Raw genomic sequence first — 17,172 nt, 5'->3', positions numbered from 1 at the left:
GAGCATATACCAACCTTTCATTAACTGATACTAAATTTGTGAGTGTAATGTAAGTGGCACAAAATTCCATGTTTTTTACCACTGGATCCACAACAGAATGTTCTTTGATGTATATCAAAGATCCACAAGTTCCCCAAATCTGAAGGTTCAACACTTTTGCAAGAGTATGCAACCCCCACTCAGTTGTGAGGAATCAGTGGATGTGAAGCCTGTTGACAAATCAATATTCTGCTTCAACACATCTACTTCCATTATTCAAGTAGTTTCCCATAGCAGCTGTACCCTGGGTGTCTCCATGGGTCCACCATGGCCCCATGGGTGGGAAAATGTGCTCTAAGTTCTAGATCTTTATATTCATGAGCCATGGGCATAGGGTTGTTGGGCCACTGGATGTGATCTCCATTTCTTTTTTATTTTTAAAAATGTCCCCCATTTAGGGGCATCTAGCTGGCTCAGTCAGTAGAGCATGCAACTCTTGATCTCGGGCTCGTGTGTTCAAGTCTAACGGTGTAGAGCTTACTTAAAAATAAAATAAATAAGGAGCACCTGGGTGGCTTAGTATGTTAAGCATCCAACTCTCGATTTCAGCTCAGGTTGTGGTCTCGGGGTCATGGGATTGAGCCCGAAGTCAGGCTCCGTGCTCAGCACAGAGTCTGCTTGTCCCTTTCCCTCTGCTCCTCCCCCCACTCACAATTTCTCTCTCTCAAATAAAGTCTTTTCAAAAAATCAAAAATAATAAATTTTTAAAAAGTCCCCCATTTCACTTTTTCTTTTAAGGCACTATATGTTGTGTTTATTCATTCTAGTGTTCCCTCTACCTTACTCTTTATTTCTGACACTTTTATTTCTAATTTTTTCTTGACATCTGTGCCTTCATTTCTTTTTTTTTTTTTAAAGATTTTATTTATTTATTTGAGAGAGAGAGAATGAGAGAGAGCGAGTACATGAGAGGGGGGAGGGTCAGAGGGAGAAGCAGACTCCCCGCTGAGCAGGGAGCCCGATGCGGGACTCGATCCCGGGACTCCAGGATCATGACCTGAGCCGAAGGCAGTCGCTTAACCAACTGAGCCACCCAGGCGCCCTTTTTTTTTTTTTTAAAGATTTTTATTTATTTACTGTGCCTTCATTTCTGAGGTTTTGATTAAGGTTCTATCAAATTGGGAATCATTTTCTTAAAATTTTTTTCCTTTTTGAATCTTGTTTTTAAGTAATATGCTGCAGTTTTGATGTTTTCTGAGCATGTCTTTCTAGCGTATTTTCATTATCTCTTTGGATGTCTGTTTCTTATTCTTTTTTTTAAAATTTTTTAAAGATTTTATTTATTTGAGAGAGAGAGAGAGAGAGAGAGAGAGAGAAACAGCATGAGAGGGGAGAGGGTCAGAGGGAGAAGCAGGCTTTCCGCTAAGCTGGGAGCCCGATGTGGAACTCAATCCCAGGACTCTGGGATCATGACCTGAGCCAAAGGCAGTTGCTTAACTAACAGCCACCCAGGCGCCCTTTATTCTCTTTTTTCTTATAATTTTGTTGGGATTTGGCCTTGATATTTTTGTTGCTTTTTTGTAGGTTGAGTTTAGTTTTCTGGAATTATTAGGAAGTGTAGTTCAGGGTAGCTTTTGTACTTCAGAGGGCTTTCATCTGTTGTGTTTGTGTAGTGTTAAAAAACTGTCAACCTGTTTTCTGAGATTACCTGGCTCTGTTCCCATTTTACACTTGAATCCAAACCTCTTTGCTTGGTCTCTATTGTTCCTAATCTGCTTAATTTTGATTTCTCTGTGTGGGGCCTTGTCCTTGAAGGGACCCCTAACTGTTCAGTTTCCGGAATTTATAGGGTCTTCCTATGGACTCCTTATACTCATCAGTTACTGAATTAGGAAAACCCCTTCCAGTGTCAGTTCTTGGACTGGCCTGCTGTATCTCTCAGTGAGTACTTGTTGGCTCTCTGGCGGTTTTTCTATTCTCAGATCCATCAAATGCCCCTTGCTTTGCTTTTCCTCATTCAGAGGGCTGAACAGGCATCCGTCTTTTTTTTTTTTTTTAAAGATTTTATTTATTTGACAGAGAGAGAAATAGCGAGAGCAGAAACACAAGCAGGGGAAGTGGGAGAGGGAGAAGCAGGCTTCCCGCGGAGCAGGGATCCCCATGCGGGGGCTCGATCCCATCTGGCCCCTTGCTCTGCAGGGGGTCTGCTTCTCCCTCTGCCCCTCCCCTGACTCGTTCTATCTCTCTCTCTCTCTCAAATAAATAAAATCTTTAAAAAAAATTTGTCTTCCAAGGTCATGAAAATATTTTCCTGTGTTTTCTTATAGAAGTTTTATTGCTTCACTTTTCATATTTAAGTCTGTGATCAATTTCAAATACATTTTTGTGCATGGTGTGGATAGAAGAGTCAAGGTTTACATCTGGCACTATTCATTAACAAAACCATCAATCATCCTTTCTTCACTGAATTGCAGTAATACCTTTACTGTAAAGGTAAACCAGGTGTTTACACATGTGTAGTTTGGTTTCTGGGCTCTCTATTCCATTCTTACTGGATTTATCTGCCTATCCTTTCCACAAAATCAGACTTAACTAGTTTTATAATATATATTGATAGGGCAGGATAAGTAGATCCTCCACAAATTCATTGTTTCAAGAATGTTTTGCTATTTTTTTTTGAGATTTTATTTTTACATAATCTCCACACCCAATGTGGGGCTCGAACTTAGAACCCTGAGATCAAGAATCACATGCTCTACTGATCAAGCCAGCTGGACACCCCTATTTTGGCTATTATTCTAAGACTTTATATTTCCTATAAACATTAGAATCAGTTAATCAATTTCCACCAAACACATACAAAAACTGAGATTTTGACTGGGATGGTAATGAATCTACATCAGCATTGGGAGAACTGACATATTTTATGTTAATATCAAGTCTTCCAATCTAGGAAAATGGTTATTCATGTTTTCTTCAATGTTTTATAGGCTAATGTGTGGAGTTTATGCATCTATTTCACTATATTATTTGCATGTATTTGATTTTTTTTTTTTTTTTTTTTTAAATTTTTTTTTTTTTTTTTAATTCATGAGAGACAGAGTGAGAGAGAAAGGCAGAGGGAGAAGCAGGCTCCCAAGGAGCAGGGAGCCCGATGCGGGACTCGATCCCAGGACCCTGAGATCATGACCTGAGCCGAAGGCAGACGCTTAACCATCTGAGCCACCCAGGCGCCCCATGTATTTGATTTTTTGATGCTATTATAAACAGCACTTAGCTTATTTTCTAATTGTTTATTGTTAATATATAGGACTACAATTAATTTTAAAATTTTAAAATTTTTTCAAGTAAGCTCTGCACCCAATGTGGGGCTGAAATCCAGAGTCACATGCTCCACTGACTGAACTGGCCAGGCACCCCAGAAATACAATTTTAAAAATATATTGGCATTGCAACTAATTTCCTTATTAAATTCTCTTAATTCTAATAGTTTGCCATAGATTCTTTAGTTTTTCTCCATTTGTCAAATGCAAATGAGTTTTATTCTTCCTTCCCAATCTTTTTTCTTAAGATTTTATTTTTTTGACAGAGAGACACAAAGTGAGAGAAGGAACACAAGCAGGGGGAGTGGGAGAGGGAGAAGCAGGCTTCCCATCGAGCAGGGAGCCGGATGTGGGCTCGATCCCAGGACCCTCAGATCATGACCTGAGCCAAAGGCAGACGCTTAATGACTGAGCCATCCAGGCACCCCGGGACAGATTTTTTTTTTAAAGTAGACTCCACAGTGGTACCCAACACAGGGCTTGAACTCATGACCCTGAGATCAAGACTCAAGTCCAGATCAAGAGTTGGACACTCAACCAACTGAGCCACCCAGGTAAATTGTGTTTGGGACAGATTTGGTAAATTGTGTTTTTCAAAGGATTTGTGTACTACATCAAATTGGTCAAATTTTTTGACCTATGTTGTTCATAACCTTTTGTTTTTAATGTCCATAGGAGCTCCAGTGATTTTTAAGTAATGTCCGCATCCAACATGGGGCTCAAATCACCACCTTGAGATAAAGAGTCGCACGTCCTACTGACTGAGCCAGCCAGACACCCCTCCAGTGATTCTTGATATTGTTATTTTTATTTCTTTAAATCCCTTGATCAGTTTTACTAGGGGTTTATTAATTAGATTTTTATTAATTTGTAAGCATATGACTTATGAAAGTCTTTTTTTTTTAAGTCAGCTTAAAACACGGGGCTTGAACTCACAATTCTGAGATCAAGAGTCGCATGCTCAATCAACTAGGCCAGCCAAGAGCCCCATGAAAGTCTTTTAACATCCCTATGTGTGAGGTGTTAGTCCAATTTCCCAGGTTTTAGGTTTCCCTTGCTTTATTTATCTGTAGAAGCAAACTGGATTAACTGCTCTTCATTCCAGATGTGACTTCCAGAACGTTAGTTCATAATCGTCTACTCTCTACATTTAAAATCACTGTTGCCTTGGGCGCCTGGGTGGCTCAGTCGGTTAAGCGACTGCCTTCGGCTCAGGTCATGATCCTGGAGTTCCGGGATCGATTCCCACATCTGGCTCCCTGCTCAGCGGGGAGTCTGCTTCTCCCTCTGACCCTCCCCCCCTCATACTCTATCTCATTCTCTCTCTCTCTCAAATAAATAAATAAAAATAAAATCTTTAAAAAAAAAAATCACTGTTGCCTTAAAAAGAAAAACATCACAAGCTTCTGAAAACCTTGTCCTCAATCTTACACCATTTTCCTAAACTAACTTTGTCAAAAACAAAGACTTGGGTAATTGCCGTAGATTTTTCTTTCAGCTATAAATTCTCAAATTCTTTATTTTTTTAAAGATTTTATTTATCTATTCGAGAGAGCGAGCATGAGCAGGGGAGGGACAGAGGGAAAGGGAGAAGCAGGCTCCCCACTGAGCAGGGAGCCTGCCACGGTGGCTCCACCCCAGAACCTGGAATCATGACTTGAGCCAAAGGCAGATGCTCAACGTACTGAGCCACCCAGGCGCCCCTAAATTCTCAAATTTTCAATCTCATCCTAACATGGTCACACTTTATAATTCAAAATTATAGAGCACTAGTCACTTCTACAATTTTGTACTTAATGTTGTCTTTGTCTACAACCTCTTTGCCTATTATCTGCCACTCAGGATTGCAGCTATTTATGATGTGCCAAGGAGTTGGGAGTTTTAAACTAAAAGCAATGGGGAATTTCAAAGCTTTGAATCAGAAGAGTGACATGACCTAAAATGATAAAGTATTATTCTTTCTACAGAACTTGAGCTCCTCACTTACTCACTTTTACATCCTGTGTAGCAAATTGTACCTTGTACATATAAAAAATTTATCAAAGAATTTCACTTGTCCTCTGTGAAATGAGAAAACCAATAAATTGCCATTTCTTAAGGACTGTTATTCTGAATTGTCCTTCCTAATTTTTTATATTAAATTAGTGGTAGATGTTTCCTAATGCCTTTTCTCAATAAAATTAAAAAGATGAAAACAAACCCTGGGTACAGTCCAGATCACTGATGACAAGTCCTTCAGCAAGGGAAGTAGATGAAAAACAAGACTTTTAACTGTTTTCTTCCTTCCTTCTACAGTAAGAACATAGTAATTTTACAATTAAAAAAAAGTTGATAATGGAAAAAAAAATTATTCCCCTGCCTAGAGATATTTATTATGTTCTGAATTTAGTTGATTTTTCCATCAACATTTCATTATGAAAAATTTCACATACCAAAAAGTTGAATGAACTTTACAGGGAACAAGGATAAACCCAGCATCTACATCTTTTGAAATTTTCACATTTACTTCATTACTACATGAAGAGCTTATGGTGCCTTACAGGTGTGTGCAGTATGTTGAAGAAATGAATTTTTTTTAAAGATTTTATTAATTTGTCAAAGAGAGAGAAAGAGCACATGAGAAGCAGGGGGACCGGCAGGCAGAGGGAGAAGCAGGTTCCCCGCTGAGCAAAGAGCCTGATATGCGGGACTGGATCCCCCAGGACCCTGGGATCATGACCTGAGCTGAAGGCAGATGCTTAACTGACTGAGGCACCCAGGCGTCCCCAAAATGAAAGAATTTAAAGGAGAGGATTTGGGGCGCCTGGGTGGCTCAGTCATTAAGCGTCTGCCTTCGGCTCAGGTCATGATTCCAGGGTCCTGGGATAGAGCTCCGCCATCAGGCTTCCTGCTCCCTCTGCCTGCAGCTCCCCCTATTTGTGCTCTCTCTTTCTGTGTCAAATAAATAAATAAAGGAAAGGATTTAATTGTTTTCTCAATGGACAAATTCAATGTTTTTAGCAAATTATCTTAAGTAGCCACTGGCTGATTTCATTAGTTTACTCAGATACCACTGATACCAAGCGTCTATCTAATATAATGTCATTCAATTAACTGTTAAGTTTTAATGAAATAATGGGCCCATTAATCATTTGGAAAGGAACTTCAAAACCTGTGTTATATTCCTAGAGAAGCCTCTTAGGCCTCCAAGAGTAAACTGGATTTTTGGAAACATCCCAAAGCTTCATTCAAATCCAACTCCGAAAGACTGAAACGGTCCAGTGTCAAAAACCAAAATGGTTATAAATTAATGAGAATGATTTTCCTAGGTATTCTAAAAATAATTTTATGCACTGGCATCACTGAGAGTCTACAAGTACTCCTAGTGTCACCCCCCACCAAAGGGAATGCACCTTGTTCTGCTCTGGTCATCGCTCATATGCCATTTTGTTCCACAGCTTGGAAACACAACCCAGGTATATTTAAGAATTTAATATATGGGGGCGCCTGGGTGGCTCAGTCGTTAAGTGTCTGCCTTCGGCTCAGGTCATGATCCCAGGGTTCTGGGATCGAGCCCCGCATCGGGCTCCCCGCTCGGCGGGAAGCCTGCTTCTCCCTCTCCCACTCCCCCTGCTTGTGTTCCCTCTCTCGCTGTGTCTCTCTCTGTCAAATAAATAAATAAAAAATCTTTAAAAAAAAAAAAAAAGAATTTAATATATGATAAAGTTGGTATCCAAAATCAGATACAAAGGGGAATTACTAAATATAGTGATGGGAATAGTGACCATTTGAAAAAACAGAGATCCTTAATTTTCATTAGTGTATTTCTCAAATTTAAGCATGTAGTCTCCTTCAGAGGAAAAAAAAATTGCCACAATACCTAAAGGTTGACTTAACATATTTTTAATATTTCTTAGATTTGTACTAACATAAAAATAGGTATACACTCTTTATTCTTATAGTTCTCACACAACAATAAGAGCAAAAACATTTATAAATTAAGACCAATAAAATGCAAATTAATCACCTTAATACAATGTAACAAATAATACTGCTTTGCTCAAATAATAAAAAAATGTTTTGCCCAAAAGAAATAAATCACAGGTATTTGGTTTAATAGCAAAAAGCTGCAGTTTCAGATTCCATTCTACTCTCAAACTGTTTCTGACTGTTTTTACCTTAATAATGAGAATAGTCACACAGTATCTTGTTCAAACTAGTATTGATAAATTGAAGCCTTTTTCTCCTCCTTTCAAAGTAATGAGAACAGAAAATTAACCAAACATGTTAAATGTTAGTCCTCAAATGCCAATTGTAAAAGGTGTGAATTCACACAGAATGAAAAAATAACTGCCTTTACTGAAATCTGCATTAATCACTACTGAACCCAATTAGCTTTAGAATTTGGAACAGAAACATTCTTTACTATTTATTTGCTATTATACTTATTGCTAATGAACTGCTGCAAGTCATAGGAGCCTCCCAACAAAAATGGTACTGACCATTAGGATATAGATCTTTTCTGAATAAATTTAAGACCTTATTATGTCAAGAACCACATCAGGTATATTATGTGTACAACAAGAGCACACCATCATTTTTCTCATTCTCATGTAATCCATGTTCTGCTGATTCCACAGTTTTATTTTTTTTCAAATCAGATTTTAATTTTGAATACTTAACACTATTGTTGATATGCATTTCACTTTCCTCATGTTTGCTAAGAATATGTGATAAATGCTGCCAATCTTTGCACCCATTCTCATTCTTCAATTGATTTTTTCCTTCCCCAAAGAGTTTGCAATACAAACAAAATACAGAATCTTTTGAAGTCGAATAAAGTAACCAGGATCTAGTGGTTTTATCACCATTTGGAAGAATTCGTGTGTAGTAAGTTTCTGAAAATTTCCTCCCTGTATTGTCTTTTGGAAAGTTAAAATTTCTTACTTGAGGTGGATCGTTTTCAACAAGAATGTCCCGTTGTTTAGTATTCAAAATTCGGGGCCATGTACCTGGGTCTGTAGAAAGTACAACTGATATAATGCAGTCTTCTGATTTTTTCTCTTCCAGTGGCTCTTGAAATTTATCAGTTATGGTTAACATAGAAGAAGGTAAATTCACATCCTGCTTGATCAGTGATGCATCTGTGCTATATTCTGCCAAAACCTGTAGCTCTGAAGTCTTTTCCTTTTTCTCTGGTATTCCCTCTTTTTTTTCTAAAAGAGTATTCAATGGTCCATATAATTTTCTCTCATTTTCTTCTTCTCTAACCGCATTCCTTTTTCTGTTTTCTGATGCTGACAAATTTTTTGATTTTGTTTCCATCATCTGGGGAGAAAGAGATTACAACTTTATCTTAGAATTGTTAAAAAGAGGGGCACCTGTATGGCTCAATCAGTTAAGCATCTGCCCTTGGCTCAGGTCATGAGCCCAGGGTCCTAGGATCGAGCCCCAAGTTGGGCTCCCAGCAGGGAGCCTGCTTCTCCCTCTGCCCCTCCCCTCCGCTTGTGCTTTCTCTCTCAAAATAAAGAAAGAAAATCCTTAAAAAAATGTTAAGAAATTAATGTATATACAAATGCCCAATAAGCACATGAAAAGCTGACCACCACATACCACTTCACACCCACTATGATGGCTATAATGAAAGGAAATATAATGACAAGTATTGGCAAAGATGTGGAAAAATCGAAACCTTCCTGAGGTGCTAGTGCAGATGTAGAATGGTACAGGTGCCTTGGAAAACAGCCTGGCAATTTCTTAAGAGTTACCATATGACCCACCAATACCAGAATGAAAATGTAGGTCTACACAGATTTGTACAAAGTGTTCATAGCAACATTATTCATAATAGCCAAAAACTAGAAATAATTCAAATGTCCATTACTGATGGATAAATACAAAATGTGGGTGTTATCCATACAATGGAATATTGCTTGGCGATAAAAACAAGTTATATGCTACAACATGGATGAACCTTGAAAACAGTATATGTGAAAGCCAGTCACAAAGTATCACTATTGTATGATTCCATTTAATAGTAAGACTTATAACTGATTTTAGAGTCAATAAAATTCAAAATAACAAAAATATATACAATGTGAATGGCACCCTATTAGCTGTAATATTTTTGTATACAGCACAACTGGAACCCTGCACTTGATAATGTTTAAGAAAACTAAGGGTCTTGGGGTGCCTGGGTGGCTCAGTCAGTTAAGTGTCCTGACTCTCAGGTCATGAGCTCAGTATTGTGAGATCGAGCCCCACGTCGGGCTTCGTTCTCAGTGCAGAGTCTGCTTAAATTCTCTCTCTCTCTGCCCTTCTCCCCTCTAAAATAAATAAATTTTAAAAACAAAAACAAACCAACTAAAAGCTTTGTTTTGATTTAACCCTGAAAGCAACATTGGCAGCATGAAGTAAAAAAAGCAGGAGCAACATAATCAAATTCATACTTAGACTGCTGATTGCATTATGGATTTCTAACTGTAAGGAAGACCAAGGGTACAGAGACAGTCAGAAGCTGTGGTAGTTTAATTCTGGCAAGAGATGATGGTGGCTATATATCTAGGATTGTAGGAGTAGAGATAGGATAGAGTTGAGAGATATCTGGACTACTGCTAACTGAGTGGCTCTGGAGGCCAAGGAAGAGGAAGGAGTAAAGAATGACCCTAAGTTTCTGCCTGGGCATCTGACCAAATGGTGGGATCATTTACTGATACAGGAAACAGAGCGAAAACGGGTTTGGAGTTTCAGTTTTAGACAAGGAATTTGAGATTTGTGGAACATTCAAATGGAGATAACAAATGGATATACTAGCCTAAAATTGAAAAAAATATCTACACACACAAAAAAAATTAAAAACAAAAAACAAAAAAAAGGGAAATATTATCTACAGATATATTTTGGAAGTTATCAAAATCTACTAATTAAAACTATGGGATTGGATGAAACTGTATTGAAAAGCATATAAAAAAGCCAACAGAAGGCCAATGACTATAGTTAGTGTTATTTTTTATATAACCAAATCCAAGCTTAGACTTGTTTCTCCTTCCTTAGTTTCCTGGTAATGAACAGGTATTCAACTTGTTATAGTCATAATTCTCAATGGATGGGCCATGTCCCAACTGTATGACCTTGGGCAAGTTACTTGATCACTGAAGCTTCAATTTCTTTGGCAATAAAATGAAGATATCGACTGCACCTAACTAGGGAGGCTGTTTAGATGATTAAATGCAAAAATACATGTAAAACTGTATCTGGCACCACAGTCATGTTAGCTATTATTCTGGGCATGAGCTCTAACAAGGATACCTGTGATCATTTAACAATTACTGAATGTGGTCTAATACCAAGAACTGATAATAAGAAGACAAAGGTGGCTGATCCAAAGGCTCATGGGTTTTCTGCTTTCTATTCTAGGTTCCAAGATTAAACTGGTTATATCTTTCCCTATCTGTGTCTTCAGGCATCTTTCCAGGGACATTCATCTGAGATTCTCTGAAAATGAAGTTCAAAAGTACTCTAGTGCAATACTATATCTCTCACAACCAACATTTTTACTGATGACCTGGGTGAAAACTGAAGCTAAGTAAAAAGCAGGTGAGGCAGGCACCAATTAACTATAAAGCCTCTAAAAAAACAGAAGGGGAAAACAAAACAAAACAAACCACTGGAAAGAAGGGTATCAAGATGAAGAGCACTATTATTTATTGACAGAATCTCATTTCACTCTCAGAAGTGTCCCAGTGAGATGGTTAAATCACCCCACATAGAAGGCTACTTATTCTGAAGATTACTAAATTGAATCAGATATAGATCCTGGCCTCAGGGAACCTACAGCTTATTAAGGGAGATAAGGCACATGTATAATTAAATATTCATGTCAGATTCAATAGAGCAAACTAGGGTTTTAGATGTAAGGTCAAATCTAGCTATGTGACTTTGGGTAAGACACTTTATCTGAACTTCAGTATCTTTAACATTGTAAAGGTTTTATTCAATCAAAATTGAATATACATTTAATATAAAGCAACAACTAGTTTTACCTGGTTAATTAAAACAAATAGCACTCTCCAACCACCTTTACCCATTTCTTCTTTCCCAGAAGTTAATCACTTTTAACTCTATTGGCTGATTCATTTGGTGTTTATGTCCAAATCTCAAAGTAACATGTTTGTATCGCTATTTACTGGCTTTTCCTCCCAGTTTTAGGCATCACAAATCGGCTTTTCAATGAGGAAGAAAGAAATTTAGTTTTCTTCCTTCTCATTGTATTTACCATGTGTATCATCCAGCCATCTATTTATCCTTTGGTTGTAGGATTTCTCAACTTTGGCGCCATGGACATCTTGGGCCAGATAATTCTTTATTGTGAGGGACTGTCCTGTGCATTGCAGGATGTTTACCAGCATCCCTCGCCCCTAACCAGTGGATGCCAACAGCACTACCCCAACTGTGATAATGAAAAATATTTATTTATTTATTTATTTATTTTAAAGATTTTATTTATTTATTTGAGACAGAGAGAATGAGATACAGAGAGCATGAGAGGGAGGAGGGTCAGAGGGAGAAGCAGACTCCCCGCCGAGCAGGGAGCCCGATGCGGGACTCGATCCAGGGACTCCAGGATCATGACCTGAGCTGAAGGCAGTCGCTCAACCAACTGAGCCACCCAGGCGCCCTAATGAAAAATATTTAGATGTTGCCAAGTGTCCTTAGGGGAAAAAAATGACCCCTGGTTAGGTCATTGGGTAAGATCAAGATTCAATCTCTGCCGGGCTCCCTGCTCAGCAGGGAATGTGCTTCTCCCTCTAACCCTCCTCCCTCTCATGCTCTCTGTCTCTCATTCTCTCTCTCTCAAATAAATAAATAAAATCTTTAAAAAAAAAAAAAAGATTCAATGTCTGCATTTAATTACTGTGTATGCTTTTCTCAGATAAACCATTAACTGCAAGATTTCAGTTTTTCCTTAAAGTCTTCTTATATTATTAAGACTTTCTACTGTGAAAAGGCCTGACACTAACCATTAATGTGATGGTGGTGGGGGAGGTACATTTATAAAACTTCTATAATATATGGAAATATCATTTTTTTTTTTTAAGATTTTATTTATTTGACAGAGAGAGAGAGAGTGCACAAGCAGGGGGGAAGGGCAGAGGGAGAAGCAGGCTCCCCGCTGAGCAGGGAGCCTGATGCAAGACTCCGTACTGGGATCAGGACCTGAGCCAAAGGCAGACGCTCAACCAACTAAGCCACCCAGGCGCCCCTGGAAATATCATTCTTGTATCTGCCAACTGTTTATGAGCTATTTTGCATCACTGAGATATACATGGTAGAATGGAGAGACTTTCTTTTGGGGATCAGAGTGGCAGACAATATAGTAATTCAAGAAAGTCTGGATATATAATTGCTGCCTATTTTGACTATGTGTATTTTCTTGTTTTTACTTCCTTTGGTGTTCATTTAGGAGTAAAAAGTGGGTTATCTATGTGTAAGTTTCATGCTCTTCAGATGATATGCATTATATCCGTTTATGAGCTCACTGCCTTTAACTTAGTAAAAAGTCATGGTCTAAGCAGTTACAAGTAAATCATCCATTTAAAAAAAATACTTGTAGGGGCGCCTGGGTGGCTCAGTTGTTAAGAGTCTGCCTTCAGCTCAGGTCATGATCCCAGGGTCCTGGGATCCAGCCCTGCATCGGGCTCCCTGCTTGGCGGGAAGCTTGCTTCTCCCTCTCCCTCTGCCTGCCGCTCCCCCTGCTTGTACTCGCTCTCTCCCCGTTAAATAAAAAAAAACTTAAAAAAAAAAAAAAAAAGAGGTACGGTGTATATAAAGAAAATAATAAAGATAACATAAATAAGCCTTCCTTTTAAAAACTTAAAAGTTAACTATAGACACCTATTGTTTCCTCTACTGTTTAATAAGCTTTGCACACTTCAGGGTTACTTTTCCCTTAAACTAACCACTTAAATCCTTATCCAATGAAATGGGGGTTAAGAACATTCCTGGTTTTACATTTATTGAATAAATTTTTTTGTATGGAAAAAAAATGAGGTCAAGGCACATTTATTTCCAAACAACCAAAAATCCATCCTAGCACTACTTGTTAAAAAGTTCTTACTTTTCCCATTAAAATGATATGGTACCAAATGGTGGAAGATAGCAGAGTAGGAGGGTCTTGAGCTCACCTTGATCCACGGACACAAGAAAACAGCTATACCTAACACACTAACTGAAAATGACCTAAAGACTGGCAGAACAGACCTTCCATGGATAATCAGAGAGAAAAGTCCACACTGAAAAAAGATGTACCTGAGAACCAAATACCTGGTGTAACTAACCACAACAAGGAGAGACACCCACAAGCATGGAGAAGAGAGGCTCAGACTCCACACAGGACACTCTTGGCACTGGGGATCTGCGCTGGGAAGATGAATTGCTGTAATGTGTAGCTTTGAAAACCAGCAGGGCTTAACTCCAGAAGCTTTAAAAACCAGTGACACTTATATGAACTACTATAGGACTAGGCCCCTTTCCTTGCACCCCTCCTTCAGTAGGGTGGGAAAGGTCCCTCTCAGGGGAGGGGGCTGTGGTGGTCTTCGTGATAGGGCTCACCAGCCCTGTCCCCCCTCACTACACCCTCTTGGGGTGTCTGGCCACAGAGTGAGGGTATGCTCCTATATCCTGACCCTGACCCCCTGTATTCCTACCATGTTGTGTCTGTGTCTGGCTCATCTCTGCTTGAATAAACGCCTCTGCCTTTAAAAAAAAAAAAAAAATCAGTGGGCTTAACTCTGGGATAGCTGGAAGGCAACAGGAAACTGAGTGCTCATCCTTAAAGTGCCAGCATACTAAATAACAACCTGAGACACAGAAGAGAAGTAGCAGTTTTAACAGCACCTGAGGTATACATGAAGATTTATTGACTTGTTTTAGAAGGTGTGCCAAACGGGCAGGATCTGCAGATTACTCTAAGAAAAGTGCTAGTGGGTACCATTCCCTCCCACCCCCAGCCTATATAACTAACTGGTCACTTGCAAGAGCCAACACAAACACTCTCCATCTACTTTGCTAGCACTGTGTACCCTGCCCCATCCAACCTGGCAGCCTTAGCTGGGACTGGTGCCACTCTAAAGTGATTCCCGCACTGGGAAAGTGGGGGGAAATAAGCCCACACACCATGCGTGCAGTTCTTGTAGCTGGGAACCTTAGCTGGCTGCACAGGGAGCAAGACTTGCCCTTTGATGCACCTATAGCTGTGTCAGAAAGGCTAACTGCAGACTGCTAGGCTGATGGCTTCCCCACCCACCAATGAGACCACAATAGCTGCCTGCAGCAGCCATGACAGGTTCCTCAATAGCACCCGGAGCAAACCCTGCCCACTGCACCCACAGCAAACAAAGTGAGTCATTATAAGTGGCTGAACTGAAGGCAATCGTGGCTCAGTTACAATAGGAGGGCGCAAGCACCCCACACAAGGGACACACCTGGAGCATTTGGTTCTGGTGACTAGGAAAGACTGTGTTATAGGGCACCACAGGACTTCTACATAAGGCCACCATTTTCAAGACCAGGAGATATAGGTGACTTTCTTAATATGGAGAAACAAACACAGAGGAATATGGCCCAAAGGAAAGAACAGGACAAAATTACAATAAAAAAGCTAAATGAAATGGAGATAAGCAATTTGCCTGAGGAAGAATTCAAAGTAATGATCATAAAGATACTCACTGGACTTGAGAAAAGAGTAGATGAATCAGAACTTGAACAAAGAGACAGAAAATACAAGAAAGAACCAGTCAGAGCTGAAGAATTCAGTAACTGAAATAGAGGGAATCAACAGCAAATGAGAGGAAGTAGAAGAACAGATCAGCAATATGGAAGAGTACTGGCAATCATTCAAGCTAAACAGCAAAAAGAAAAAAGAATAAAAAGTGAGAACAGGTTAAGGGAACTCTGCAACATCATTAAGCAGAATAGCATTTGCAGTATAAGGATGCCAGAAAGACTTATTTCAATTAAGTAATAGCTGAAAACATCCCTAATCTGGGGAAGGAAACAGGTTTAGGAAGCACAGAGAGCCCCTAACAAGATGAACCCAAGAAGGTCCATGTCAAGACACATAATAATGAAAATGGCAAAAAGTAATGATAAATACAGAATTTTTAAAGAAGCAAGAGAAAATAGTTACAAACAAGGGAAACCGAAGGCTATCAGCTGATTTTTCAACAGAAACTTTGCAGACCAAAAGAAAGTGGTATGAGATATTCAAAGTGCTGAAAGAAGAAACCTATAACCAAGAATACTTTACCCAGCAAGATTATCATTCAGAATAGGAGAAACAGAGTTTCCCAGACAAAAGTTAAAGGAGTTCATCACCACCAAACCAGCCTTACAAGAAATGTTAAAGGGAATTTTTTTTTTTTTAAAGATTTTATTTATTTGAGAAAAAGAGAGCAAGACACAGAGAGAGAGAGAGAGAGCGCGCGCACACATGAGCAGAGAGGAGTGGCAAAGGGAGAGGGAGAAGCAGACTCCCTGCTGAGCAGGGTCTGACTAAGCCACCCAAGCACTCCAGGAATTCTTTCTTTTAAAGATTTATTTATTTATTTTAGAGAGTGTGTATGCACGTGTTGGGGGAGAGGGAGAGAAAGAGAGAGGGGAAGCAGACTCAGCTGAGCACGCAGCCTGACACAGGACTTGATCCCAGGACCCTGAGATCACGAGATCACAACCTCAGCTGAAACCAAGAGTCAGAGGCTTAACTAAGCCACCCAGGCACCCCATAAGAAATGTTAAAGGGAATTCTTTGACTGGAAAGAAAAGGCCATAAATCACAGAAAATTATGAAAAGAAAAAATTTCACAGGTAAAATATATAGTAATATATAGTAAAGGTAGTAGATTAATCACTTATGAAGCCAGTATGGAGATTAAAACACAAAAGTAGTAAAATCTATTATATCTACAAAAATTAGTTTAGGAATACACAAAATAAAAGGATGTAAATAAAATATGACATCATATACATAAAATGTGCAAAGGGTAATAAAAATGTAGTGCCTTCAGAATGCGTTTGAAATAAAGCAACCATCAACTTAAGAGACTGCTATACAGAGTAGATGTTATATATGAACCCAATGGTAACCACAAACCAAAAACCTGTCATACACAAAAAATAAAGAGAAAGGAATCCAAGCATAACATTAAAGAAATCCATCAAACCACAAGGGAAGAGAGCAAGAGAGGACATACAATAGTAAATATCCATGCACCAAACACAGGAGCACCTAAATACATAAAGCAAATGTTAACAGACATAAAGGAGAAACTGATAGTAATAAGAGTAATAGAGGGGACATTAACACCTCACTTGCATCAATGGATAAATCATCTAGACTGCAAATCAATAAGAAAACTGTGGCTTTGGGCGCCTGGGTGGCTCAGTCATTAAGCGTCTGCCTTCGGCTCAGGTCATGATCCCAGGGTCCTGGGATCGAGCCCCGCATCAGGGTCCCTGCTCGGCGGAGAGCCTGCTTCTCCCTCTCCCACTCCCCCTGCTTGTGTTCCCTCTCTCGCTGTGTCTCTCTGTCAAATAAATAAATAAAATCTTAAAAACAACAACAACAACAAAACTGTGGCTTTGAATGACACATTAGACCAGATGGACTAAACATCTGGTCTAATATAAACATCTATATATATGTATATGTATATATAGCATATGTATATGTATATGTATATGTATATGTATATATAGCATATATACATATACATATATATGTATGTATATGAATATATGTATATACAGAACATTCCATCCAAAACCAGCAGAATACATTCTTTTCAAGTGCACACAGAACACTCGCTTGGACAGATCACATGTTAGACCACAA

General features: G+C 39.0%; 1 protein-coding gene across 2 annotated transcripts in view; it reads right to left on the bottom strand.

Moving 5' to 3' along the window:
* Positions 1 to 7,168: 7,168 nt before the first annotated feature.
* The window catches only part of ZMYM5 (zinc finger MYM-type containing 5), a 36,272-nt gene continuing 26,268 nt past the window's right edge, over positions 7,169 to 17,172 (bottom strand). For both annotated transcript variants that reach the window (XM_044913234.1, XM_021678207.1), the window contains exon 8: positions 7,169 to 8,609. In XM_044913234.1, the coding sequence (XP_044769169.1) occupies positions 7,851 to 8,609 (759 nt within the window). In that variant the 3' untranslated portion in view covers positions 7,169 to 7,850. The remainder of the gene's footprint in view (positions 8,610 to 17,172) is intronic.

The sequence above is a fragment of the Neomonachus schauinslandi genome, chromosome 3 (genome assembly GCF_002201575.2).
Source record: "Neomonachus schauinslandi chromosome 3, ASM220157v2, whole genome shotgun sequence".
NCBI lineage: Eukaryota > Metazoa > Chordata > Mammalia > Carnivora > Phocidae > Neomonachus > Neomonachus schauinslandi.
This window is presented reverse-complemented; position numbering and strand designations above follow the sequence as displayed.